Here is a 25,789-nt window from a genome sequence, read left to right on the forward strand (position 1 = left end):
CAAGGAGATAGCGACGTACAGGAAACCGGTGTCGTCCTTGTTACAATGGGGATTTTTGGTTGCTCATTTGTTGGTTAATACAGTGTGAATAACTGCGGATTATTCAAACTGTCGTCTCTTGTATGTGGTTTATCCCGACGCATACATGATAAAGGTAAGCGTCGCGGCTCATTAGATGGAAAAAATAAGCGACGAACAGCGAGAATTGCGAACACTTTTGACAGGCTGATATGCCTTTAGCATTAGCTCGTGCTAACATGCTAACCCAATGCTAGCGAACAGATTAACCAGCCTAATTCACACTTCTTGTCTTTCTCTGTGTTGTATATTTTTATTTTACAAACTCACCCATTTTATTTTCTGTCAAATGCATTTTTTTTGCACATTATGAAGCGTAGTTTTGAACATTTCAGGCATATTTATAGTAAATGTTAGGTAGTAGCTCGTGTTTTTATTATGCTAATAAGCTAAATCCTATATTTTACATGTTCATAGTAAACCAGGCTACGCTGTTGCTCTCTATATAAACTATACAGGAGTTAAGACATTACTATGCTAAGTAAATACAATTATTGTTCTTATTTTCTATTCTTTTTTGTTTTTGTTGCAACACGTTTGGTTAAACTTAGCCATACAGTTTGCTCTCTAATACAGTGGAGAAACGGAGAGTTTTATCATATATGTCTAAATGAATAACATTAGGTCTACTTTGAGATTATATTTAAACAACTTCTATGTTTAAATACGTGCAGGAGGCACTAGTTTTCCCCAGATGTGTAGTGGATGGAATAATGTGGTTCTTCTGCCTCCCTTTCTGCCTCTTACTGCGCACAGGTGGTCAGCTGGCTGAAAGAAGAAAGGCTAGTTCTTGCTTACATGGATGTCTGAGAATTTGGGAATATATATTTTTTTCAACAAAACTTGACTGTCGTGGTGTGAAAATTAAAGCAGAACAAGCTCTCACTACTATTTGGAGAAATTATATTTTAAAGCTGTTAATTAGCCAATCCTAGGATTTCCCAACCAGCTAATGAGCTACAATACGGCCAGACTCTCATTCCCAGCCATGCCCAGTAGATCAATAAAATGTGTAGTTTAAAGTTTTCTTTGTTGGGTTAAGCATTTCTGTGGCTTTTTTTAATGTATAATTTGGATAATTTCACACTTCCTCACCGGTTCTGTTTGGGTTGTTTATGGTGAACATGGAAAATAAATCTCCCACATGCTTTATACAGGATGCGTCTATTTCCACAGACCAAATATTAAAAGCAAAAAATGAACTAAACAAAGCAACTTTTAGCACAAGTTGTACTTTTAAAGAATTCGGGGCTCACATAAAATGCTGATTCTTACTGGTAGGGCTGTTCTCTGAAAGCAAGTAATTAATTATTGTTTTTTTGGTTGTTCCCCCCGCTCCCTCTGAATCTCCGCAGTCCAGTGCAGCAGGTCCATCCACCTCTTCCCCTCAGACAATGAAGGAACCCAAGGAGAACTTGAGCGGCCAAGCCACTCTGGACCACATCAAGCCATGCTGGTACTGGGACAAGAAGGACCTAGCCCACACCCCGTCTCAGTCCGAGGGCCTTGACCCGGGTACGGAGGCTCGGTATAGGAGGGAGGGAGCCCGCTTCATATTCGACGTGGGAACTCGCCTCGGCCTGTATCCTTGATCCGTTTATACCAGGAAAAAACTTTATCTTGTATCTCTGTCACGTTAGATTTAGATATTTTAGGTAAAGTAGTGCAATAAACAAACACCAAACAGATAAGCTGTACAAATGGACTTGGCCTGTCACGATATCAAGTTTTGCTTGATGATAAATTGTCCTAGTTATTGCGATAAATGATAATATTGTTGTTTTGAGACATTTCTCAACTAATATATTGGCAATGGCATAATAATGCAAGAACATATTCTCCAAGATCAATAAACTTGGAATTCTAATAAACATTTAACACTGGAACTGGAAGACATTTTAACTGTTCAAAACGAATGAACAAAACAAAAGAAACAACAAATAAAAGGAAATTATGAAGTATCTGTAAACAACACTACCCTTAAAAAAAGGGCTGGTTGAAACCCACAGCACCAGACTGAAAACTTTTGTCATCTAGTCTTTGGTAGAAAGAGAGAGAGGAAAGGGAAAAAAAGGGATAAATCACACAAATGGAAATTCTTGAGCTTGTTTTAGTTTATCATGAGTGTTGGTTAAATGCTTTGCTGAGAAGCCTAAATATGTTTTTCATAGAGTAATGTTGTGTTAATGTTGTGATTATGGTAACCATGCTAATCAGAAGTCGTTGTGTGCGAGACTCCTTGACTGTTAGCAGACACTATGACACTCTGGCCACCGGCATCATATATTTCCATCGCTTCTACATGTTCCACTCCTTCAAACAGTTTCCCAGATACGTGAGTCCCAGTTTCTGATCATCCTCGGTCTTTTCCCCGATGTCCAAAAGCAAACAGAACTTAGGGAAATGAATGCTGGGACTTTTTTTTTTTTTTTGTCCCACAGGTGACTGGAGCTTGTTGTCTTTTCCTGGCTGGAAAAGTCGAGGAGACCCCAAAGAAGTGCAAAGACATAATCAAGACGGCGCGGAGCTTACTGAACGATGTGCAGTTTGCTCAGTTCGGCGATGATCCAAAGGTGACGTTTTCATTTGTTTCAGTTTACCGCTGACCTTTATCTGAACACATTCAGCTCAGAAAGGTCTGCAAATTTGATTATTGTCTCGTGTCCAATCTTTGAGACACCAGGAACAAAAAAAAAATAAAATAAAATGCTTGGATTTAGGGGTTTGTGATATGACCTTCAAATGTTATCACAATACTGACTGGTGCTAATTGGGTAACAATAGAAGTGATGATGAAAAAAATATGTATTACTTGTTTTAAGTAACTGCATGCCTCTTACAATACACACCCAATCACAGTAGGATTCTTCAGGGTGCAGTTACATAAAGAACTGCACATAATAATTGTATTTATTTACATTTCTCCTTTTCATATTTGTTCTGAAGTACAAATAAACTCCACTTGATATTATTTCCCACCTTCGACATGTCAGTTTTTTAAATCTACATCAGCTTGAAATATTCTTATAACATTTTGCATTTTATTTGTTTACATAAATGAAAACAAGACAGCAGAAATAGTTTCCCTCAAATAAATATCTGGGTAATTTATTTATTTTTTTTATGCCTTCAACATTATCCAACATCATAGCTGTTATTATTACTTTACGCTAATTTAAGGAAATGAGGTTCTAGTTCTGAGGGATAGATTATAGAAATAAATATCCTCTGGCAAATCTGAGTCATTAGCTCTCTAAAAAACAAAAAAAAAGGAAGCTTTTTGTCTTTTTCACAAAAAGAAATGCTTCATAAAACTCCAACTGAGTTTGTGAAGAGTGTGTTTTCAGGGCAGAAATATCCAGGCTTGACCCGTCCAAGTTTGTTTTAACTCCAGATGTTACAATGGAGTCCAGAGTCCTTAATAAACTATTAAAATGCTCATTAAGTGTCTCTCGCAGCACTTTCTTTCTCCTTTTTCTGGGTCAAGAAGAAAGAACCGCTTACGTCTAAACTGGATGCAGCAAACGCCTAATCAGTCGGTCGTGAAGGCCGAGCGCAAAACTCTGGATGTACTTTCACTTCTTTGTTAATAATAAAATGAAGATTGTAACTATCCTGCAATCTCTTGTCAGCCACCTGTTTGTTGTGACATCACAGCCCCAGAGTTTAACCTTACGGAGCAGAAGTAACTTAGAGATGTAATTTTCCATCATAAATATCTTTTACAATGTGTGTTTTCAGGGAAAATGAGATCAATCTGTCTATTTGTGCTGTAAAACGGCATCAAATGTCCATTGTTGAGAGAACTGTGCCTTAAATGAACCTTCTGGTTGTAACAGGAGGAGGTGATGGTTCTGGAGAGGATTTTACTCCAGACAATCAAGTTTGACCTGCAGGTGGAGCATCCCTACATGTTCCTGCTGCGCTACGTCAAGCAGCTTAAAGGTAAAGGGGGGGAGGGGAGTTCAAACGTTTCAACCGCTGATGAAAAGTAAAGTCTGGGACATGGATTCAGTCAGGAACAGGCTGACATTCTGCTGTTGTATTGCAGGGGAGAAGAATAAAGTCTGCAAGGTTTTACAAATGGCTTGGACCTTTGTCAACGACAGGTGAGCATACTCTGGCCTGTTTTTACTCTAGTTAACTGAAGGTTCTTCTTAAACCTGCGAAAATAGTCATAATATTTTTAGAATAAAGCTGCTAAATTGAAAGACTAAATTCATAACTTTACGAATTTATTAATATGATTTTATTCTTGAAATATTGACTTTATTCTCGTATTATTATAACTTTATTCTTGTTATTTCAACTTTATTCTCATACGACTTATTCCTGTTATACTATAACTTTGTATACTGACTTTATTTTCAATGTTATAACTTTTTTCTCATTCTTTTGACTTTATTCTCGTAGTATTATTATGACTTTTTTTGTATTATTTCAACTTTATTCTTATACAAATTATTCTTGTAATAATGTAACTTTATTCTCATAATACGTCTTTGTTTTTGTATTATTGCAACTTTATTCTCGTAATACTATAACTTTATTCTCATATTCTTATGACTTTATGCTGGTATTATTTCAACTTTATTCTTAAAATACTATGACTTTTATTTCTTTATTTATTTTATTAGTCCAGTCCTAATATTCCATCATATAAATCATTATTTTGATGATTTTCCTGATAATATTGACAGATTTGACCCTTGTTGTGTGTGTGTGTGTGTGTGTGTGTGTGTGTGTGTGTGTGTGTGTGTGTGTGTGTGTTCCCTCCAGCCTTTGCACCATGCTGTCTCTGCAGTGGGAGCCAGAAATCATCGCCGTGGCTGTGATGTACCTGGCCGGCCGCCTGTGTAAGTTCGACATCCAGGAGTGGACGGCCAAGCAGTCGTCCCGCCGCTGGTGGGAGCAGTTCGTCCAGGATGTCCCCGTCGAGCTTCTGGAAGGTGCTCCCCTCCTTCCTTCAGCTTTCCTCCCTCACCTCTCGGACGCTTCTCATCCATCCGTCACAATCCCTCCATCTTGCAGACATCTGCCACCAGATCCTGGATCTGTACTCCCAGGGAAACAAGCCCATCCCTCAGCAGATCCAGGAGAAAGAGCGAGCGCCAGCTACCCCCACCTCTCTTCCCCCAGTCCCACAGGGGCAGCCCCCGGCCTCCAACCCGCCGCCTCCACCGCCCAAGAAGGCCTCTCCTCAGGTTGGCAGCCCGGCACGCCAACTCAAACGCTCGCATGTAAGCAAGCTAACAGAGAAGAGAAGACTTAAAAAATATGAAGAAATGACTTCTGCTAATCTCAACCTTGTGTCTGTTTTTGTCTCAGACTCCTCCAAAGGATGAACCCAAACCTCCAGGTATTCTGCTTTTTATATGTCGCAGTTCAATTTTATTTATTTTTTTTTTTGTAACTTTGTGAAATTACACCTACAAACACAAAAGTATAAAGTCCATAAATGTTAGGAGGGAGGACAATAATACCTTGTTTATTAGATTTGTAGGACCATCTGTCCCTATAAACACTAAATCCAGCTTTCCACATGAATTCTTCGTTGTAAAATGACTCAAGCTCTTTCAGATTGGGTGAAAACAACCGTCAGCATCAGTTTTCAAGTCTCGCTAATTATATTTACGTTTGGACTGCCATCATTAATTAACATAATGACATTATTATAAATATAGTTAGTCAACACAATTTTTCTTTCTTTTTTTTTTTTGCTTAGCAAAAGTTACAGCAGTTTGTTTTCCCCAAAGTGCAGTGTGTGTGCACAGAGTCCCCTCAATCCAGTATGTGTGTGTGTGTCTTTAAGTCAGCCAGGTTCTGCTCCTATCACTGGCTGCCTGCATCTGGGGAAAAAATGAGAGAACTTCAACTTAGTCAATGACAGGCACCTTTAATAAATACTAGTTATTTTAATAAAGTAACATTTCTCATTATATTTCAACTAAAATATGTAGCTGACAGTTGTTTTTCCTTTGGAGCTGAGACCTGTTTTTGTCTAAATGCTTCAGCTTTTTTTATTTGCATATGCATAAAAGCCAATTTATGTATTTATTTTTCTTTATGCTGGTAGTGTCACAAAAAAACGAGCAATTTTGTAAATAAAATAAAATAGACTAGCATTGTTTCGGGGGGTAAAAAAATAACTGAGTAGTAGCCCTTGTCTGGACTTTGACTGGTCCATTCTAACACATGATTTCACTCTGATCTAAACCACTTTATTGTTGCTATGACTTCATGTTTCGGCTCATTCTGCTTGGAAGGTGAACCTCCGCCCCAGTCTAAAATGCTTTGCAGACCCTAACAGTTTTTCTTCTTGGGTTGACCTGCGTTTAGCTCCATTAAACTCTGACAAGCTGCTGAAGAATAGAATCCCCACAGCATGATGCAGCCACCATCTTGTTTCTCTGTAGGAACACTGTGTCCCGGTGGATGTGTATTTGTTAGTTGTCTGTCCATAGTTTTGCGTATATCCCAAAGGGTCCAGTGCTTACACTGGATTGGATTTTTGGGTCAGTACTTGCCTGCTACCCTTTTCAAATTTAATTTGCAAAAAAAAAAGAAAAAGCAACAGAAACATTTGTGCACAGTTTTATGTCAGTACATCACATGAAATCCCAATGAGATGCAGTATACTTTGCTGTTTTAATTCGACAGTATTCAAGTCATTCGTTCTTGTTTAACTTTATTAAACCAAAAATCACATATTGATAACTCTCGTAACTCTCTCTGACATTTTTTGCAGAACAAGCTGGGTCAAAGATCCCGCGACTGGAGAGCCCCATGCCCCCCCTGCCTACATCCCAGCCTCCCCCAGGTAACCATGGCCACCGCCTGCGTCATGCTCTTCATCTGGGCTTCAGGGCATGGAGTTGAACTTGGGGACACGCTGGCATCCAGGAAAGCTCTGCTGTCTGTTTGTTTGCTTGTGCCTGTAAACAGACCTGCTTTATGAGCCGCCAGTTCCCCTGCGGCCAGTTCGGGCTCCGGGAGCAGTCCAAAATTGTTAGCCTGCTTCTGTAATCACCTTTCGCCTGGACAAAACGCAAACCACATGCTCCCACGCTCACCCGGAGCTCTCTGAGAGCTTCAGCCGGGTAATGAGACCTCCTGCGCGGCGGCGTTGGCTGATCTTGGTCCCGCTGTGCGTTCCTGTCTGGGAACAGGGAGGTTGTTTGGGATTATGTTGGTGGGTGGAGAGGGCAGGGAGGGGCAGGGGGGATGCATCCTCCACCGCTGAGATGGTGACTGCTTTTAATTAGGGTTGCAACTAAAGATTATTTTAGTGATTCTGACAATTACTCGGATAAAAAATTGGCCCGTTCTGAAGACTTGAGCCTTTTTGTACGATATTAGAAATGCATTAATAGATGCAAATAAATAGTTCAGTTCCTTTTTTAAATAAGAAAATAAACATTTTATTGCCTAAAGTGCAACAACATATTCCTTTGGCGAACGCTTTACATCAACATGTGAACACCTAGAGAATTTGAACCAGGCAAATCGAAAACTGCTATTTGAGGAATTCATAAATTTTTTGCACAGTTTTGACTACTTTACTGCTCTCAGTGAGCAAATTGCCTTTTTCGGAGTCTGCTAATGATTAATCGATTGCTAAATTAGTTGATGATTATTTCAATAACTGATTAATTGTGATTAATCCGATTAATCGTTTCAGTCCTGTTAGTTATTTTTCTGCTTTTCTCTGTTTCCCCACCCAGCCCCTCCTGCAGAGGCGGAACCAGGAAGCGAAGCTGCTCCTCCGCCTCCACACGCCCCGCCCCCGCACCAGCCCCCTCCCTTGCCCCATCGCCCTCCTCCGCCCCCGCCATCCAACTACCTGATGTCCACCACCAGCTCCTACATGTCTGGAGAGGGCTTCCAGAGCCTGCAGTCCATGATGAAGACAGAAGGCCCGCCCTACACCCCCATGCCGCCCAGCTACCCGCCACCCATCCCGCCGTATCACCCGCACGTCTACCAACCGGCCGCGGCACCGCCTCCAGGTCCTCCGCCTCCTCCATCCAGTTACCCACCACCAAGTTTGGCCCCGGCCTACCCTCCGCCGGGCTACAACAGCTACCCTCCGCCACCGCCTCCCCGCATGCCCCCAGGCCACGTGCCGCCGCCGGGGATCACGCTTCCCCCTGCCGGGTACCCTCCTCCGCCCCCCGTGCCTCCAGGACAGTCCCAAGTGCCCCTTCCTCCTCCACCTGGAATGCCCCTCAACCGCGGCGGGTGGATGAGATGAATTTACAAACACATAGCTGCTGATTGGAGACTGAACCACAAAGTTTTCCTGTCACAAACTAAAAGAAGTGACAGGTCTCTGTTCAGTGCGGCTTCAGACAAGCAGCTGACGTGGTTGGAAATAAACTGGAAATGACAAGTCAGGTCTGGGCACCATTGTTTGGAAAACCAGGAGAAATATTTCTGGGAAGTATTTTTTTTTTTTTGGAAAGATTTTGATATCTACAGGAAGCTACTTATTGAGTCCTTCACTGAGAATGTACTGAGGAACAGCAGCACCCTGTTCTCCTCCCAAAGTGTGTCAAACATCGTAAAGACATGTTTCAGTTTATTTGGTTTTGTTTTAGGCTTCTTATCATTGAAATCATGTCTTTTGCCTCCTAATGTTTCCCAGTTGCATTTGTTTTTGCGTTCTGTTTCTCACTTTGTTCTGTCACATTGTGTCCAGTCTTAGGGAAAACGCAGTAGTTGAGGCTTTTGGAGTTTGTCGGCCCATAATCTGTTTTTGTTTTGGCATAACTTCAAAAATGCTGGTTTCGCGCTGCAAACAGTTCTGCGACTATTAAAAGTTTTATTTTCACATTTTGTCCTTGTTTTGTGGGATTTGTAAAATGTTCTTGTTACACAAGCACTAAACAAATTTAGAAAAAAATGCTCTTTAATGGTGATGCACTTGTCCACTTTTTTCACCGATACAGATATCTGAGATTTAGTACAGATCTGATACAGAAAAAGTCCTGAATTGACTTTACATTTGCTTTACTTTCTTTTTTAAAACACAGACATAAATGTACTGCATTACATATTCATTCAGTAACTCTGCACCACTACAGCTAATTCACTGATCGCTTCACAAGCTTGGTAAAACATGTAAAAACAACACAACTTCGACTGGTTCAGTCAGTGCACTTAGGAGTAGGACAGCCAATGTAAGATGAACTGAAACTGACAAAAACAATAGGTTGACTATCCAGGTCAAACATGTAAAAATAAACTGCAATAAACCTTTCAAAATGTCCAAAGGTACAGCAGCATTGTTGCTCAGATGTGAAACTCCAGTTTTTATCATCCAGTTTTCAGCAAGAAGTCTGAACAGAACACTCTGCTTCCTAGACAAAGACTCTCAGGACAGAAGCCAGAGAGATTAGCTCCTTGTCCTAAATTACCATCCAGCTGTAAACTACAAGTCCCATTCGACTGCAGGAGGATCACTCCTCCCATTAGCCCTGGCACAGAGCCGACTACAAATGGGAGGTTAGTCGTCGTCGTGGAGGCCCGGCTGGGATGGGACCCTCTGTCACTCACCGCCACACGTGTCATAAACTCATTGTCTTGCCATCAATCGGAGGACCTAAGCACCTCCACAGCAGATGGAGGCCCAGCAGGACGACAGGAGGCCACGCCCGGAGCCCCCGCCCCACACAGAGAGCACACGGTAGGATGAAGAGAGGCCGCAACTTTAGGGGTCCCCATGGCCCAGACTGGCCCTCCTGTGGATACACCTCTGGATGAAGTCCTAATGTCTTCCATGATTAATCGGAGGCAAATATGACTGAGCCTCTTCTGTAAAATATCAGCTGGTTATGATCTGGAATCAGTGGCATTTAGATTAAAATATGTTCAATGTTATCCTCCCTCTTGTATTGTACTTTGTTTCCTCATTTTAGCCACATTTAATTATTACATTCTCTGTCAGCTAAAGAGAAGCTCATAGATAAACACTGGAGGGTGAGGACAACAAAACATTTGAGGCTAGGGCGCCTCAGTTGGCCCAAATGGCTAGAACCGGGCCTGAACCGAGAGTGCCACTGTGACTGAACAGACAGACTTTGTTGCCCTCTGGTGGTGAAAGGAAGGATAACAAGACAAACTGCAACATGACAAATGTTTTCTTATTTCTTCCAAGAAAGAAAGGGGGGGGGGGGGGGCACATCTAAAACTTTGATATCAGACACAGATAAACTAATGTTTCACACGACTTTTTTTTTTTTTTCATTTATTGAGCAAAAAAAAAAAAAAAAGTGGAAACATCCTTCTGCTGTCAAAGCATGAATTAAATAAATTACTAGATACATTTCAAAAGCTGTTCCTAATCCTATACACTGCCTGACGGGTAGAATCAAGAAATCACACAAAACTTAGGTAAAAATTAGTGTAAGTGTTCACAAATCCAGAAAGGCACCCAAATAACGACCAGCTTCACTAGGTTCTGTAAAAGCTACAGTATTGTTTATTATTTAACAATAAGGAAAAGACTGGACAGAAATGGCATCGATGGGAGAAATTCATGGTGTATACCTGTCAGAAGTGAACACAACATTAATCCTTGAAACTAGAAAGTGATTTTTTTTTTTTTAAAAAGTCGTTATCTTGAAAATTAGCAAATAGGAATGCTTCAAGTACGGTAAGTTACTGACCTAAAACGGGAATTCTTTAAAGAAATTATTATGGGTCTTTTTACAATAATTGGCTTCAAATATATCGTCACCTTCCAAAAAAGTAATGTTTTTGCCCAAAAGTAATTTTGGCCGAAATAAATAAATAAAAAAAATTCACTTTAGGCCATTATTTTTAGGGAAGGTGACGATATAAACATGGGGGGAAATACCAAACTCAATGCCTCTATGGCCCAGCAGGGGGCGTCGTTGCGCAGATATAAAAGATGTGAAAACAAAAAATGTCATCAATATTTAGACACTTATACATATATATGATTCTGATTGCTCTTGTTAGTCATTATACATTTATATAAACTTAAAGGACCAAAAACAGATACTAATTAATTTAGTCAGCAATTCTTAAACATTAGTGAACGAGTGTTTTATTTGCTTATTGACGGCAACAAAGTCCATTTCTTTCGTAGAGACAACGTCTTCGTTTAAAATTAGTATCAGTAATGCTGTACTTGTTATTATAGAAGATTTTTTTTTAAAAAGCGACATTACATCACTGGAACCTCTGGAACTAGATTTTTGTTGCGTCTATTTAAATATTTTAATGTTGATTACAATAAATGTGGACCCTGCTGAATTCGACAATAATCACCGTGTGTAATTTTTACTGTCTAATTTAGTGAGCCTTCCTCATTCTGACGCCGTGTTTAAACTTCCCTAAGCAAAGACAGCTAAAGTGCAAAGCGGTGTTGTGACGTAATTGGCTAACGCAACGTTTATGCTAATGAGTAAATGAACTGCAGGATAACTCCTTACCAGCAGAGGGCGTTCTTGGTCACCCTATGTTGGGGAGGAATCGTTCTCTTCAAATAAAGACAACACTCGACAGCAGCATGAAGCAACTTGTTTATTTTTTTCCCCCAGAGTTTTCTAAAAGTGGCCTAATTCATGTACATTTCACCTGAAAATTGCTGATTATTTTTATTTCTTTTTTATCAGTGAAATTCATGAGAAACAGTTACAGTCATGCTAGTTGCTACAAGATTCACGTTTGGATCGGAAATCCTAGGAGACTTGGATTGTGGGTGTTAGCATACAGGTGTAAAAAGGAGCATTAAAGAGAAAAGTTTAAAACAATAATAATAATAATAATAAAACATAGTTGGGTACCAAATCGAAACATAATCAAGGAAAATGTGGCAAATTTCAAACTAAACGCCACTTTTTTTTTGTTTTGTTTTAAGTATTCAAAATTGTACCATGGCTTTAAAGCAGTTCCTAGAAAAAAAGGACACTTTAAAATGTAGACTTTGATTGCTTTTCTTTTACCGTTTTAGGGATAGAAAGGTCGGTGACGGAACTGGAACAAATATCACCAGAGAGCCAATTCCGTCCGTAGGCCTATGTCACAGCCGTCGGATAAAACTTACAGATCGATCAGAAAGAATCAATTCATGAACCTGTTTGCTCCCCCAACCTCTATGTTAAACCTGGCAATAAATACGCTGATGAACTGCTCATACTGACATCAAGAAATACTCATTTTTTACAAAGTTTCGTGGTGTAAAGACATCGAAGGGAAGACACACTTCTCATATTCCAAGGTCGAAAAGGTAAAGGTAGAAAGAAATTGTGCACCTGCTGAATCCAGAACAGAAAGAATCTAATTGAGCAATTTCCTTAAAATAAAAAATCGTAGCGCACCTACGGTTAGACCTTCAAAAATCTTATTGCAGTTGGTAAGCTCCTGCATGGATTCAGAAAATGCATCGTGTTGCAACCAGATGCTACAGCCGCAAGAAAACCATCCGGTCTTCATTCACATGCACACACACATCCACACACACACACACACACACTGACTCAGAGATGGGTGAAGGTAAAGCTCTCGCCCTCCCAACCTGAGAACATGATTGTCTGACAAGCACACAGCATCCAAAGTTTTTAGCTTTTTGTTTTTTTTTCCACAAAGTCATAAAATCATCTGAAGAACCCGAATGGCCTCGGTACATTTTCAGAGGTTCAATTTAGAAGGTATTATAAAGGTTGATTTGGAAAAAAAAAAAGATAATAATAACAATAACAATAACAATAATAATAATAATAATAATACACGGTTAATACCAAAAGCAAACCCGGTTGAAGGTCAGACTGAGTGTGCTTTCGAAACAGAAAAAAAAAAGTTTGATCACGTGGCCACGCTAGTGTACAAAACAGAGAAAACGTCAAATCAACACAAAGTAGTGCTATGGTTTTATACACATTATACACAAGTCAACAGCGATCCCTAGACGTAATTAGATTCATAGACTCTCACGAGCAAAAGGCGCAAGATCACAGTGGGTTTCACTTAAGTTAACGTCTCAGGATGCTAATCCTAATTATACCCGTTGACCAGTAGGGTGTGGAAAGGTCTGTGTGACAGGAGTTAGTTTTTTTTAATTTTCTTTTTACATTTATTTATAGAGGGGTTACTATTAAAAGTTATCTAAAAATTCAGCCACACTGTCGCCCTCTCAGCCCTGCTGCTTGCGGGAACAAAAGTGCCAAAATTCGCAAAAAAAGTTGTAAAATAAATATGGACGTGAAAATACAAGAAATAAAATTTTTTATTTATAGTTGCATAAATGTTGAAATAATTTTAAAAAAATGCAAAGTAATAATAATAATTAAAAAAAACAAATATGAAAACCATCTGGTAAAATTGAATTGACTTTTTTTTCAGATCGTGTGTTATGTGTTGCAGCACATTTTGAATTAATTTCATTGCTCAAATGTGAAATGTGAAATAAATAAATATCAAAACGGGTTTGATTTATATAACTAATTTAATAAACTATTGAATCATTTATGTAAATACTGAGGTTTGTTTTAAAATGTATCTACCGTAGATGACATTTATCGTATCGTATACCATTTATCGTGATAAATTTCCTATCACGATAAGAATTGTGATTTAGCGTTGTCACCATAAATTCCGATTAATGATGTTTAAAAATCACCCAAGACGGTAATTACTGTTGAGATTGTTAGCTTCATCATTTTCTCCACTGTTTGTTCAACATAAGAATCAGTATATTTGAAAATACCATTACTGTGAGCAAGTTTAGTGATACAGATCACTAAGCTGGTAAACTAAAGTAGCTTATTACAAGTGGGAATGTTTTTCAGGAGCACTATTTGTGTCTGTGGCGGCTCTGATTGCTGTGACACACAGTCACAACCAAAAAGATGGGAAATATAGTAGCTTTAATTGTCATAACAGTAATACCAAAAAAATTAAACTTTAAGTCTATTTTGCCCACCGCTAATTCAGAGTATTTATTTGACAAATTATTTGTCGCATTGTGGCACTTTTGAGCCCCCGTAGCACGCGGGGTGAGGCCTCGGCTCCTGTGGCTTTGTCGCGTCTGTGCTTGAAACCGTGTTGTCACAGGAGCGCCGCCATTCCCTCGAGAGAGGCTAACAGAGCGGCGCGAGTGTTTGAGACTGACGGAAAGTGGCCAAACTAGCTGCCAGTAGTCGCCTTCACCATCGACTGGTTAGAAACGTTGTGTAATAATTTCACTGCACATGTAAATATCAAAACTACGTAGTCCATCCTGTAGCCGACTCAGTCGGTCCTAAAGAGGGCGTTTTCTACAAGGGGCGGGAGGGGGCAGCTGATTCTCCGTCGGCAGTGGTGGAGCGCGGAGGGATGGGTGGTGTTGGCAGGTTTAATGCGGTGGCGACTCCCTCTCTCCCCCCCGGGTGAATGTAGGCGAGTCGGGTCGTCGGTGCTACAGCGGGCCCTTGAACTGGTTCCCAGAGAGATGCTGCCTGATGGACATCTTTGATCCGGCGGCGTCGCCCAGTTTCCGCCACACCACCTGCACAAACGGAGAGCAGAGACGAGACGCTGAGAGGCGAAGGGGAGCGGCCGGGTCAACCCGCTCTTCAGAAATCCAAAAAAGTAATTCCGGTCTTCTTTTCTAGCACACTGAAATAAGATGAAACTAACCTTTTCAGGAAGGTGGAGGAGCTTGATTTGGGTGAATAAATCGTTAATATTGATGAAAAAAGTACTAGCTCCACTTGTAACATGAGAAAAAATATCTTATCGTAAGTGAAATAATCAGCCAGTGGAAGTAGGACTTTTTAATCAGTATGAATACTTAACACCAGTCCTTATATCTCGCTGGAATGTTAATTGAAAGTTAGTTTTACCTTATGTAAAGTGTACTAAGACATCTTAGACCAAACATACTCGGTGAGATTTTGAGTTTTTGCAGTGTGATCGAGAAGAAAGAGAGAACTTCGAAGGACTTCACACACTAAGGGGAACTTCACACACCTCCCCGCAGATGTGCATCTCGGGAGATTAGGGTCATCATCTGAAAGTTCTTTTTTTATTTCAATAATTCAAGTCAAGTTCCACTTTTCTGAATAGAACTACTGAAATAAATTCACTTTTTATTAGTGCACCTGTACATGCGAAGCAGCTGAATTACTTTTCCTCTCTTCCAGCTTTGTAAACGAGGTGGGGGCGGCGGCCTCCCCCCGGTAATATTATTACAAAAGCACCATTGTAGCGTCCCCCCCCCGATCCCCTTCTGCTAGATTCCTGGCCTGCTGCATACCTCTGCAGGGCCCAGATAGCCAGGCTCTCTCTCTCTCTCTCATTGTTGCACCTTTTATTCAGCACAAGGCCTTTACAGCTCCAATATAGAGAGAGAGAGAGAAAGAGGAAGACTAGATAAGGGAGAATGTGTGATTGGAGGAGAGAGCTCTTCTCCCTGCTGATACGGTGGAATTGATTTGACAGCTCAACTGTGAGCTTCCACTGATGGCTTCGTTTCAGAGAAGACAAAAGAAAGGGGACAGAGGGGACAAAACAAGGCGGCTCGGGATGTTAGGATTGTAGCTGTGCTGTGTATTATTATGATGATGATGATGATGATGTATTCTGGGTCAAAACTGCAAGTCAAAACTGTGAGGTGACAGGGCTAAATTGGCCCTATTAGTTCAAACGATCGGCCATGTTTTCTGCACTTAAAGTGGAGTGTGTGTGTGTGTGTGGGGGGGGGGGGGTTCTAATGTGGAAATTGTGAGAATCCATATAAAACGCACACAGGATCCACTGCATTGCACATATCTCATTCAAAAAAGAAAAAAAAAAGTATTTTGAATCAGAGGATTGAAACATTTGAAAGAAAAAGAAAAAAAAAATCCAAACAGGTCAGAGAGGTTAGGTTAAAAGAAACTTCCAGAGATTTCTATCCAGGACAAAGAGGAGGGTTAACCATTCAAAGTGGTGTTTTTGCAACTGATGGTCCGGTAGACACGGTTCGATTGGAACATCTGTTACATTCTCAGCCGGTGAAACTCGCGTTCGCTGCATTGTGTCAAACGATTCAAACTAATTGGAAAAGCTGTTCACATCCTCGCCTCCGGAGGTGCTGCAGCAAGAACTACTGAAGGGAACAACGTCTGAAGAGAACGTGAACGCAACTCCCTTCGTCGTGAAACGTAAACAAAAATGGTGTGGTGTCCGATTTTACCAGTTGTAGGTAAAACACCATAAAAAAATAAATAAATTCTCCAGCTCGTGCTAGACACACGTGTTTGATTTGATTGCATTTACCCACAATACCCTGCGCTATAGTCCACTTTCTACTTTTGGAGCTTTTGCTAATCGATCCGAGACCCGGGTTTGTAGGCGGACCAGGGTTCACTTTTTTTTTATCCGCATCAGAGTTTGATTATGCATTCACACCAAACCTTCCAGGAAAACCAACTAGAGTTTGACTAAAGCAGGCTAAACATGGCTGGTGCGGTAAAGACGGTCAGCGATAAAGTGACAAATCAATTCTAAATTCTTTGGGGGAAAATCCCTGCAGTTTCAATCTACAAAGGAGATTTAAGGCTTGTTCTCTGCAGACGGATACAAAGCAACACTGAACTTACGTTACACATCTCTCGCACGATGGCCTTCTCTTTCTCACTCAGATCGTCCTCGTAGTCCTCGGGAGCCGGCCTGTCCAAATTCTCGTGGACCTCTAGAACCTAACGGAGAGACAGAAGAGGGTCTGGTTTCACCGAGGCTAACAACTTTAAAAAAAAAAACAAAGGTTTGTGAGATTGTGACTTGAATAAGGAGGCATCTCCATGGCTACATTCTCAATTCAAAATCTTAGATATTTTCTGGGGTCTAGTTTCTAGTGCAAATATCTTCATACATTTGAAATAAGACAAAACTAGCTTACGAGAAACTTTTCAGCTTTTTTTTTTTTTAAGTAAATAGTTTCTTAATTTTGATGAAAAAGTGCTTATTCCACTGGTAGATTATTACACTTATAACTTGGGAGGATGTCTTGTTACAAGTGAAATAATCTGCCAAAAAAAAACCTGGTGCTTTTTTTTTTTTTTTAAGTTACTTGCATGTTAGTATTTGCACTAGAGCAGACCAAATTGGTGAGACTTTGTGTTTTTGCAGCGTTACAATGACCGACCTTCATGGCGTGCACCACCGCCTCGGGCTTCTGGACACAGGACAGGTAGCCGGTGGCAGGAGACGACTCACTTGTTGGCAGACGGTTTGTGCCCTGCAGAAAGGCAACAACCGTACATCCATGTTGTCAAACTGTCACGGTAAACGAAACACGGCGGCAGCTAGAGCGGCTGCAAAGGTCAAGCGGCGGGTCTACGTCCTAAACACGCGGCGTCACTCGGAGATTTAAACCCTGCACTCCCTCGTATAGGAGCATCAATCAAAACAAACAAGGTTCACCGCGCTCCTCTTTCCACCTGGGTCAGTATGAGGCAAAAAAAAAAGGGACACGTTTACTGTGGCACCGAAAATGTCATCCCTTTCATCGCAACTCAAATCACCTCTCTCCCTTGTCGGCTTTTTTTTTTTTTTTTCCCAATTCAGTTCCCAGGTCTGCAACCTGCAATGGCGTGATTTAACCTGCTGTGATGGGAGCGGTGAGCCGGGAAGGAGAAGACCGGGGTGTTTGTTTTACTCATCTCACCCCCCCCAACCCCACCCCCCCCACACACACACACACACTTCCCCACGGCTAACTCCAGACAGTGGCTCTCTGTTTAGGGGTCACAGAGCTCTCAGGGACGCACAATGGCGGCATTCAGGGTGACCTGGCATCGGGGCCCGAAGCATCAGACGCAGCTCCACCGGCTCTGGATGGCGATGCGTTTGTCAGCTCCCTCTGTGAACTCATTCTGATAACGAATAATAGCCGTGAATTCCACGTCGGACAAGGTGGATACTTGTTAGGATTGTTTCAGACTAGAAAGAAGGAAAAAAACACATTGAGGAAAATGGGGTCGATTTGTTTTCTCTGCATAGATAAAGGTCGTTATCTCTGGTTAGGCACTAAGCATCTTTTCTTTTTTTCTTAAGGCAAATTTTTAGTTAAATTCTCCCAGATTCCTAAGAACACAGAAAAAGATCATATTTTATGTCTTAATTTATCTGATCTGAAGTTAGTTAAAAGTCGTGGAGGAATCAGATGGGGACCACAACGTGACAATTTTGGCAGATAACAGGAAGGGTGGTTCTGAACATTCTACAAAAACAGACAAAATGTTGAATTTTTATTTGGTAAATACATAATACATATTCTAAATGCTCTCAACCAGAAGTCCTGAATGTTTTAGATGTTTCAAACAGCTAAGCTAGATCATCCTGCACGTTTGGTAGATCGCCCAGTCACGTAAGTCGGTTCAAACAAGCATTTTCACTTTATTCTGTCCTGAAGAAGACGGATGGTGCTTACTGCTCATATGAACGGTCATTTGGGGAAATGACTGCGTCAACAGGCCTTGCAAACAGGGGAGGGACGAATCAAACAGCGTTAGATCGGAGGCGTGGAGTTTGAGAACACATAATCAGATCAGACTGGAAAAGTGTTTGGGTTAGTCATGAATGCAGGTCGTTTCACCCCCACCGCTCCCCAACACACACACACACACACACACACACACACACACACACACACACACACACACACACACACACACACCCCTTCCTTCTCATCTCTCCAATCATTTTTAGCCTGACAACCTCCCGCCCTCACTCACTCACACTCACAGACCGGAAACTGTGTGAATGAGACAAAAGCCTAAATACAGTAAAATGAAGAGTGAAAGGGATTCACAATGTCCCGTCTGTCCCGGTTTTGTTTATTAAACTCCATGGATGGATAAACTTCAGCTAAATATGGGATGTAATTATATGTCCCCTGTTTTTTTCTGTAGTGATGTTGGCTTATGTTGAAAGAAACATTCACAAGTTTGCACTGCTTTAGATGTTAGGCTTTGCAAAAATGTAAATTGCAACAGGTTTTATTAGAGATGTGTTGAGAAAGAGGCTACTGACTGGTTTTCAGCTTGATCGGAAAGGCTAGCAGAGGAGTGGAAACTCAAATGTCGGATTATTTAAAGTCTGTGAAGGCATCATTACCAGGCACTTCTAGCTCAGAGTATCAACACATTCAAAAATGTATTCAGAGGAAGCACGGAAATGTAGAAAGCTACTAAATAGAAATTATATTTTCTACCAAATGTTAAGACTTGTCTGTGGTTAACTGACGCTGTAAAAGATTGAGAGAGAGCAAGGCTTGTAACAGATAACAGGAAGGTTGGACGGAAAACAACGATGTAGCTTGATTTATGTTTTTGAGGTATCAGTCTCTGTCTATAGAGATAGAGCCTCTACAGGTATATTCAAGTTGTTTTTTTTGTAATGCTAACCAAGCTAACCTGCTAATCGCCAATATAAGATGCTAAAGCCAGCCCCAAACTCATCATTTTGTCCCCGTTTTTGTAATATCATGGAGATGAAAATCTTGACAAAACCCAGTTTTGTCACCATCTCTCAACGAAAACATCAAAAGAGAAGGTATTTTTTTAAAACTTAAATTTTCTTTGCAATGTACAACATTATCTTTCTCTGTCGCCACTTACAGTCACTGTGTCAATTTGGAAAACATCTACAAGTGGACAGGCTAAAATCTTAGCCTGCGAGACACACTTATTAACTGGTATTTTCCTGAATTTCTTATTTTGAATTACATTTTCTTTACCCCATTCCTTTATGCTCCTGTAGAGCACTTTGAATTGTGTACAAATCATGCCATACAAATAAAATTGCCTTGCCTCGCATAAAGATCCAGTCCTCTGGGCAGTGGCTTTCCTTCGAGTGGACTAAGAAAAACAATTACCAAGCCTTTCCTCCCCAGACACTCTCAGGGTCAAAGGTAGAGATGGATTGAAGAGGGTTAGTACTTCCATAGTGGGATTCAGAACAAACAGGCTCCGGGGAGGCAAGGAAAAGCTCAAGGACCGGGAGATGGGATCAAGAGAACGGGGTTCAGGCTCCCGGTAAGTTCCTTTTATTGCCTCTTTGTCTTGTGACTGTGACCCATCCCCTGTCATCCCACCGATTGAGTTCATGAGTAACACAGAGCAAGGTTGCCTGCGGGGGCGTAATTGAAGAGTTTGCAGGAAACTGAATTAAAGCTAACCCGATTTGATTTCACATTTGCAGGCACCAGTGTCCTCCTCCCAACAATTAGGCGTGTCTGAGTTTATTTTCGTACGAAGTGAAACCCCGGAGTTAAAGCGCACTTGAACAGAAAAGGCAGTGTGGCAGTGACAGCCTGTTGTTATAGCGTCTGTCTGAGCAGGTAAGTGTGTGTCGGTGTCTCTGAGTGTGTCTCTCCCGGTACTGACCATGTGCATGGCCTCCTGGCGCTGGGGCAGCGAGGACAGCTGGGACTCGGAGTGGTACAGAGTCATTCCCTTCCTCAGGACTCGGAGGTCACCCGGGTTGCACTGCTGGGCACACGTGGGCACGAAACGGACACACACACACACACCACAAAACGACAGGAGAGAAAAAAGACGTCAATGCCGAGAAACGGAAATTAGCATGAAACCAAACTGTAATGCATCCTAATGGACCAAAATAACTAACTTGGGAGGGTAGAGGAAAGTGGAAATACCATTCAATTATCCGCAGGCATGCACCAATGAGAATAACGGCAAATTCTGATCTCTGATTTTTGTAACGCTTTATTAACTTTAGATTAACTTTAATTAATTAACTTTAGAGAAGCGCAGATCAAGTGGTCAGAGATCAGAATGGCCAGTTTGTCCTTGATCAGCCCTTATTGATTATTGGCTGGTCAAGCACGGAAGTGTGTAATATTTTTTCCTCTCATCATTGAATGCATCAGAAATGAGAACTCGCGTTATTTTTGCTATGTGAACGCATCAACCGAAATTTCTGGGGGGGCGAAATTTAAAAAATGGTTCTAAACCTCCGGGATCTGACGCGTGAATAGTAACAAATCTCGTACTTTTTGTATGTTCCTGTTGGATTCAAACTACTTCCTCTTTCCAAGAACCTGCTGCACGTTTAATAATCTTCAGAATGTAAAATTGGAATCTGTCAAAATCAGGGTCTGCAGTTCAGACCTCAGAAAACAGAGAAAAACAGAAGCTGGTGGCGGCCAGAGAAAACCTGATGGTGCGTCGCTCACAACCAGCTTTCAAATGCTTTCTTCCCAACTTAGCTCCCCTGAACGATCATAAATTAGGTATTTGAAGTGTGTAGTACACTTTTAAGAAAAACATTTTCTGAAGAGATACAAATAAGTTGGTGTAAAAAAAAACATCTACAGCAAATATTAAAAAAACAAGGGGAAAATTCCTGCAAAGATCCGACGCAGAACCTACCCTAAGTTTTCAGCTTTTTGACATTTGCCTCGTTTCTGAAATACATCTACATACATTCCATTAAAGAAACTGGAGCAAACTGCATCTTTTGACAGAATGCTGGTTACAAAGCGCTTATCTCGACTTTCAAAAGCTTTTTTTTCTTTCTGTCTGAATGACTCACTGGCGAGAGTTAAGCGACTCAACAACAACTATAACAAAATTAATTCTCTTAAAGTGGCCTGGACTAAATGAGTGGAAAAAACAGTAAAAAGGCAAAAGAAATGCCAGAAGGCCTGGAAAACAACTCGCCAAATCAAAAGGACTACAAAAACTAATCCGAGGCTAAATTAAAAAAAAATAAAAAAGTGAGGACTGAATCAGTACCCCGATTTTATTCAGACGAGTTGCCAATTCGGTGCCATAGTGTATCAAATTAAAATCTCACTATAGTTAAGCATTTTGATGAATTATAGAGGTAATTATTAAAATCCAGTTAAATCAAACATTGATTGCATGCTATTTTCAAAAACTTTATATTGCACACTTGATATGTGGAGCGTGGATCTTCACTTGATTATGAGATTATGATACTGGATCAAACCAATGTAAACCAAAGCAACCTCTTTCTGGTAGATGTTGTACTTTTAAAAGTCACAACCATATTTTCTTACAGCATTATGTTAAAAAAACTATTTTGGATAACTGGCAGTTTAAGTGGTTACAAAGCCTCCTGATTTGATGAATGGCTGGTACAAAATGTCCACTGCCATGGACAGGGGACATTTCGGGCTTGAATAGCCCAAAGCGCAACCTGGAAAAAAAAAACCTGGAAAAAGTTTTCAGGCGCAACTTTTTCTTACGCCTGAAAAAAGTTGGCAAGAAAATGGCTTTTAATGTGAATGTACAAACTGGAAAGGGGAAAATTTCCAGTACCTACTTTAAGACTTTTTAATATAATACATTATCCAAACAAATGAAATGAACAGTGTGCTGTGTTGGTAATCTAAGAATCCTAAATCTAACGCATACAAACATAATGTAACCTTAGTCCTCAAAACCTAGCTGTAAAAGACCAAAACCATTTTTGGACCTTGCGATCTCCCTTCCAGCGACACCACCTGCGCTCTACTCATCAGCTTGACATCAGCTGCTCCCTGCGTTAATGGCACTTCGCCACACTGAGGGCTGGATCACTTTGTGCCCTCATTTACGGTCACAATGCACAACAGAGCAGCGCTCTTAAGATTTTGTTCTCATTAGCAGCCCAGAAACTCCCCGTTCCCGTTGGGCACAAACCAGCCCAGCTTGGCGCTGTTGGCAGGATCACGGCTCTGTGACATTTTTAATGTCACGCACGGCTGTTTCTCCCCCCCTCCCATTAGTGAGCCGTGTCTTTTATTGCTGTTTTTTTTTTTTTTTTAAATCACACGATCACTCCTTTGTGGCCTGGGGGCTACAAAGCTTTTTTTTTTATTTTAATTTTTTTTATCACTGTTCAAGCAAAACACTCAGGTGGGCACTCACTTAAGTTTTCCGTGCGTAAACCCGTAATCGGCATTCCGTACCTCTTCTCTGCTCCGTGGCATTTCTCTAACCTTTCCTTATCTTTCCCTTGGCACTGCTTGATTTACCCTTTGTAGCTTTTTGTATTCAAGCCCACAATGTTTTACTCTGGGCTCCGTCAAGAGCCTCGAAATGTCAGATGAAGAAAAGTGATAAACACGTGCTACATAAAATCAAACACTTCATCTAAATCTAATTGGTAAGAAAGGAAACCGATGTTCCACGGGAATCTTTTAAACCATCCCAGCAGATAGATCTGGCTTTACTTCCAAGCACGCTCCGACCTTGACTATTTAGGCCAATAAAGATATTCGACAGCAGAGGATAAATAAAACTCAGGGTCTTTCTTCACTCCATCCATCCATCACCGTGATCTTGGAGGTGACAGGCTGAAGCGGAGAAATGTCGGCCATCAATTCCCTCTTTGAGTTACAAAGGGCAGGAGTGACGCGGAAAGGACAGCGACGAGAAAGGTTAGGTTTTTTTTTCAACCGTCTATAACTAATGAGAAGCTCGACTCAAATGAAGTAGGTGCTAAGTGTGGCAAAACCAAAAGGCACTACTTATGGGAACAAACGTGCTTGTATCTGTAAGAAAATCAGCAATCAGCTGAGGTGAGTTTTGTAGATATGGGAATTAACCCTAACCCTAAAATTGCAAAAAGTGGCACTTTTTTTGTCAAAACAGAATAACAGTCAAAGAAAACCACAAAATGAGTCTTTTTTGAAATCTTAAGACTTGTTTTCTTTTAGCTTTATATCTTAATTAACACATTAATCCTGACAAACAAAGGTTCCACATATCACAAGTGTTTTAAAGACCTTCGCAGACGTTAGAAGGGCTACCATCTGAATCTGCCGAAGCTGAAATATTCAGTGTTTTTTTCCACCAATCAATAACAGTGAGGATGAAGAGTGAGTCTGAGTGTCCCGTGCTCCAGTTCTCTGTGAGAAAAGCCAAAAAGCAATTTTTGGATGCATCTACGTTTTCCATTTTCTTACACCTGCTCTCTTTTGGTTCTTTCCTCAACAATCCCTTTGATATCTCTCTGCAACTCCGGTCTGGATGGTGAACATTCTTGAAATAAGAGGCTACTGTTTTCCGTTTTAGCTGCACTCAACTTTTAATGGGCCTGTTCAGGAAGTCAACAAATCCAACCCAGCATTTCCAGCTGCTCATCAACATGACAAAAGATCCAGAGAGTCACCCCTCTTTCAAAGAAGTCTCCCTCTTTTAAATGGCACGAGTCTCTTAGCTTCGAACGGACATTTTTCTGTTATTCAGTTACACTCGCACTCCCACCAGTTGTCAACCATGCATAATGCATACACAGATCCACCTGTGTTGCCCCCATACGTTCAATAATTCAGCCCACCAGACGTCTCGACGAGCAAGAACAAGCCAGTGTGGTTTACGCACCAAAGCACGATGTAGCGTTCGTTCGCCTGGGGTCCACAGTACAGGGCAGAGCAGATCCAGAGACAGACAAAGGTTTTTCTAGCCATTAAAACCCACATATGTGCAGCTGGGTCACCAATATGAGTCATAAGCGCAACATGCAAGAGGCACATAGAGAGGACTGGACACAGAAACCACACTTCTGTTTGCTAGAAAACAACAATCTCAGGTTGGTATGTTTGACAAGGGAAGTCGATGTTCGCTTCTAGAATATACCAGCTAGTTTACTCAATATAAAAAACATGCTGCATTCATACAGGAAGTGGTTTATTCAAGGTTTAGGAAGGATCTACCACTGATTTCCATGTCATATTTTTAAATGCCTCCCTACTCATAATGCCATGAAACTCTACTTTTACCGTGGACCAAATGCATAAAAGGAGAATAACCTTAAAAACAAGACGATGTGCAAAAATTACGAATCACAAGTGGACTAAAATCACACGGTGATGTTGAAAATCGGTTTGAACTTGGGGAAAGTCTCTGTTGGCTCTAGAGAGGAAGTCTTTTGGAGTAAATTAGAAACAGTGAAGTGATTCAAGTAGCTTTATTTGTTGGCACCACAGCTTCAATGCAAATGGACTCCCAGCTGTGGAATTAGCGCACACACCTCCAAATTGTGCATACTGTTCCTGGGCTACAGAGATTGATGTCGAATTTTTTTTCGTCTTCCGCTACACTGCTAAAACAACAAAATTTTATCGAGTAATCTCGGTTCAGTTTCAAATATTTGCACGAGAAATATTTCTCTTTTCATAAGAGAAAACTAACTTAAAAGTAACTTTCATGCAAGATATACGAGCTTGTTTTAAGTCAATAATTCCTTAATAATGATGGAAAAAGTTAATTTCACTTACAAGGAAAATGTCTGCCATTGAAACTAGAACTTTTTTGATTAATATTAAGGAATTACATCTCTACATCTCATACTACATCTCGCTGCTTGTACTTGTGACAGTGCAATGACAATAAAGTTGAATTCTATTCTATTCTATTCTATTATTGACTTTACAAAAATTGTAGATATTTTGCTGAGAAGTTATTTGTAAGTTAGTTTTATCTTATTTTTGAACCCTCGTTCTTGCATCCGTGTACTCCGTGTGCTGTGCCCTTTTTGGACGCGACATGGTCCTCTAGCAGACAGAGGTCTACATTTCCACTGCAGAGGAACAATTTTGCACAGCTAAAGCGAGTTAAGGAATGACGGTGCCAAAGACAGAGATCCAGTGGCAACCACACGCAAAAAGAAGAAAGCTAAAATCACGGGCAGCGCTTCAGAAAAACTACATGCGACGCCAACTCCTTACAGTAATCTGCTA

At 40.8% G+C, this 25,789-nt stretch overlaps 2 protein-coding genes and 1 long non-coding RNA gene across 7 annotated transcripts in view; 2 read left to right on the forward strand and 1 right to left on the reverse strand.

Annotated features, from left to right (window-relative positions):
• ccnk (cyclin K) lies at window positions 1-8,916 on the forward strand. 2 transcript variants are annotated; one of them, XM_028040828.1, is made up of 11 exons: window positions 1-154; window positions 1,434-1,660; window positions 2,332-2,413; window positions 2,520-2,651; window positions 3,918-4,023; window positions 4,130-4,187; window positions 4,858-5,027; window positions 5,110-5,282; window positions 5,407-5,437; window positions 6,827-6,898; window positions 7,803-8,916. In XM_028040828.1, the coding sequence occupies exons 1-11, from the start codon at window positions 146-148 to the stop codon at window positions 8,330-8,332; spliced, it is 1,590 nt and encodes a 529-aa protein (XP_027896629.1). In that variant the 5' UTR covers window positions 1-145; the 3' UTR covers window positions 8,333-8,916. The 2 variants fall into 2 exon arrangements, with proteins under 2 accessions (XP_027896629.1, XP_027896628.1); XM_028040827.1 differs by having other exon boundaries at window positions 2-154; window positions 5,110-5,318.
• A 4,522-nt stretch (window positions 8,917-13,438) lies between these two features.
• Window positions 13,439-25,789, reverse strand: part of ccdc85cb (coiled-coil domain containing 85C, b) — a 49,772-nt gene continuing 37,421 nt past the window's right edge. For 2 of the 4 annotated variants that reach the window (XM_028040136.1, XM_028040139.1), the window contains 4 exons: window positions 20,460-20,564; window positions 17,216-17,308; window positions 16,671-16,769; window positions 13,439-14,593 (listed from right to left, as the gene is read on the reverse strand). In XM_028040136.1, the coding sequence (XP_027895937.1) occupies window positions 14,504-14,593; window positions 16,671-16,769; window positions 17,216-17,308; window positions 20,460-20,564 (387 nt within the window). In that variant the 3' untranslated portion in view covers window positions 13,439-14,503. The remainder of the gene's footprint in view (window positions 14,594-16,670; window positions 16,770-17,215; window positions 17,309-20,459; window positions 20,565-25,789) is intronic. The other 2 variants (XM_028040140.1, XM_028040137.1) reach the window with 1 other exon arrangement.
• Window positions 17,316-18,077, forward strand: LOC114158537 (uncharacterized). The gene is made up of 2 exons (XR_003598422.1): window positions 17,316-17,514; window positions 17,638-18,077. It is a non-coding gene; the product is annotated as an uncharacterized LOC114158537 (long non-coding RNA).

The sequence above is a fragment of the Xiphophorus couchianus genome, chromosome 15, assembly GCF_001444195.1.
Source record: "Xiphophorus couchianus chromosome 15, X_couchianus-1.0, whole genome shotgun sequence".
NCBI lineage: Eukaryota > Metazoa > Chordata > Actinopteri > Cyprinodontiformes > Poeciliidae > Xiphophorus > Xiphophorus couchianus.

Bases quoted from the DNA above. Each gene is read 5' to 3' on its own strand.
- ccnk (XM_028040827.1), top strand. The intron at 1,661-2,331 runs GTATCCTTGATC...GACTGTTAGCAG, and splicing joins GTGGGAACTCGCCTCGGCCT to ACACTATGACACTCTGGCCA. The intron at 5,028-5,109 runs GTGCTCCCCTCC...TCCATCTTGCAG, and splicing joins CCCCGTCGAGCTTCTGGAAG to ACATCTGCCACCAGATCCTG.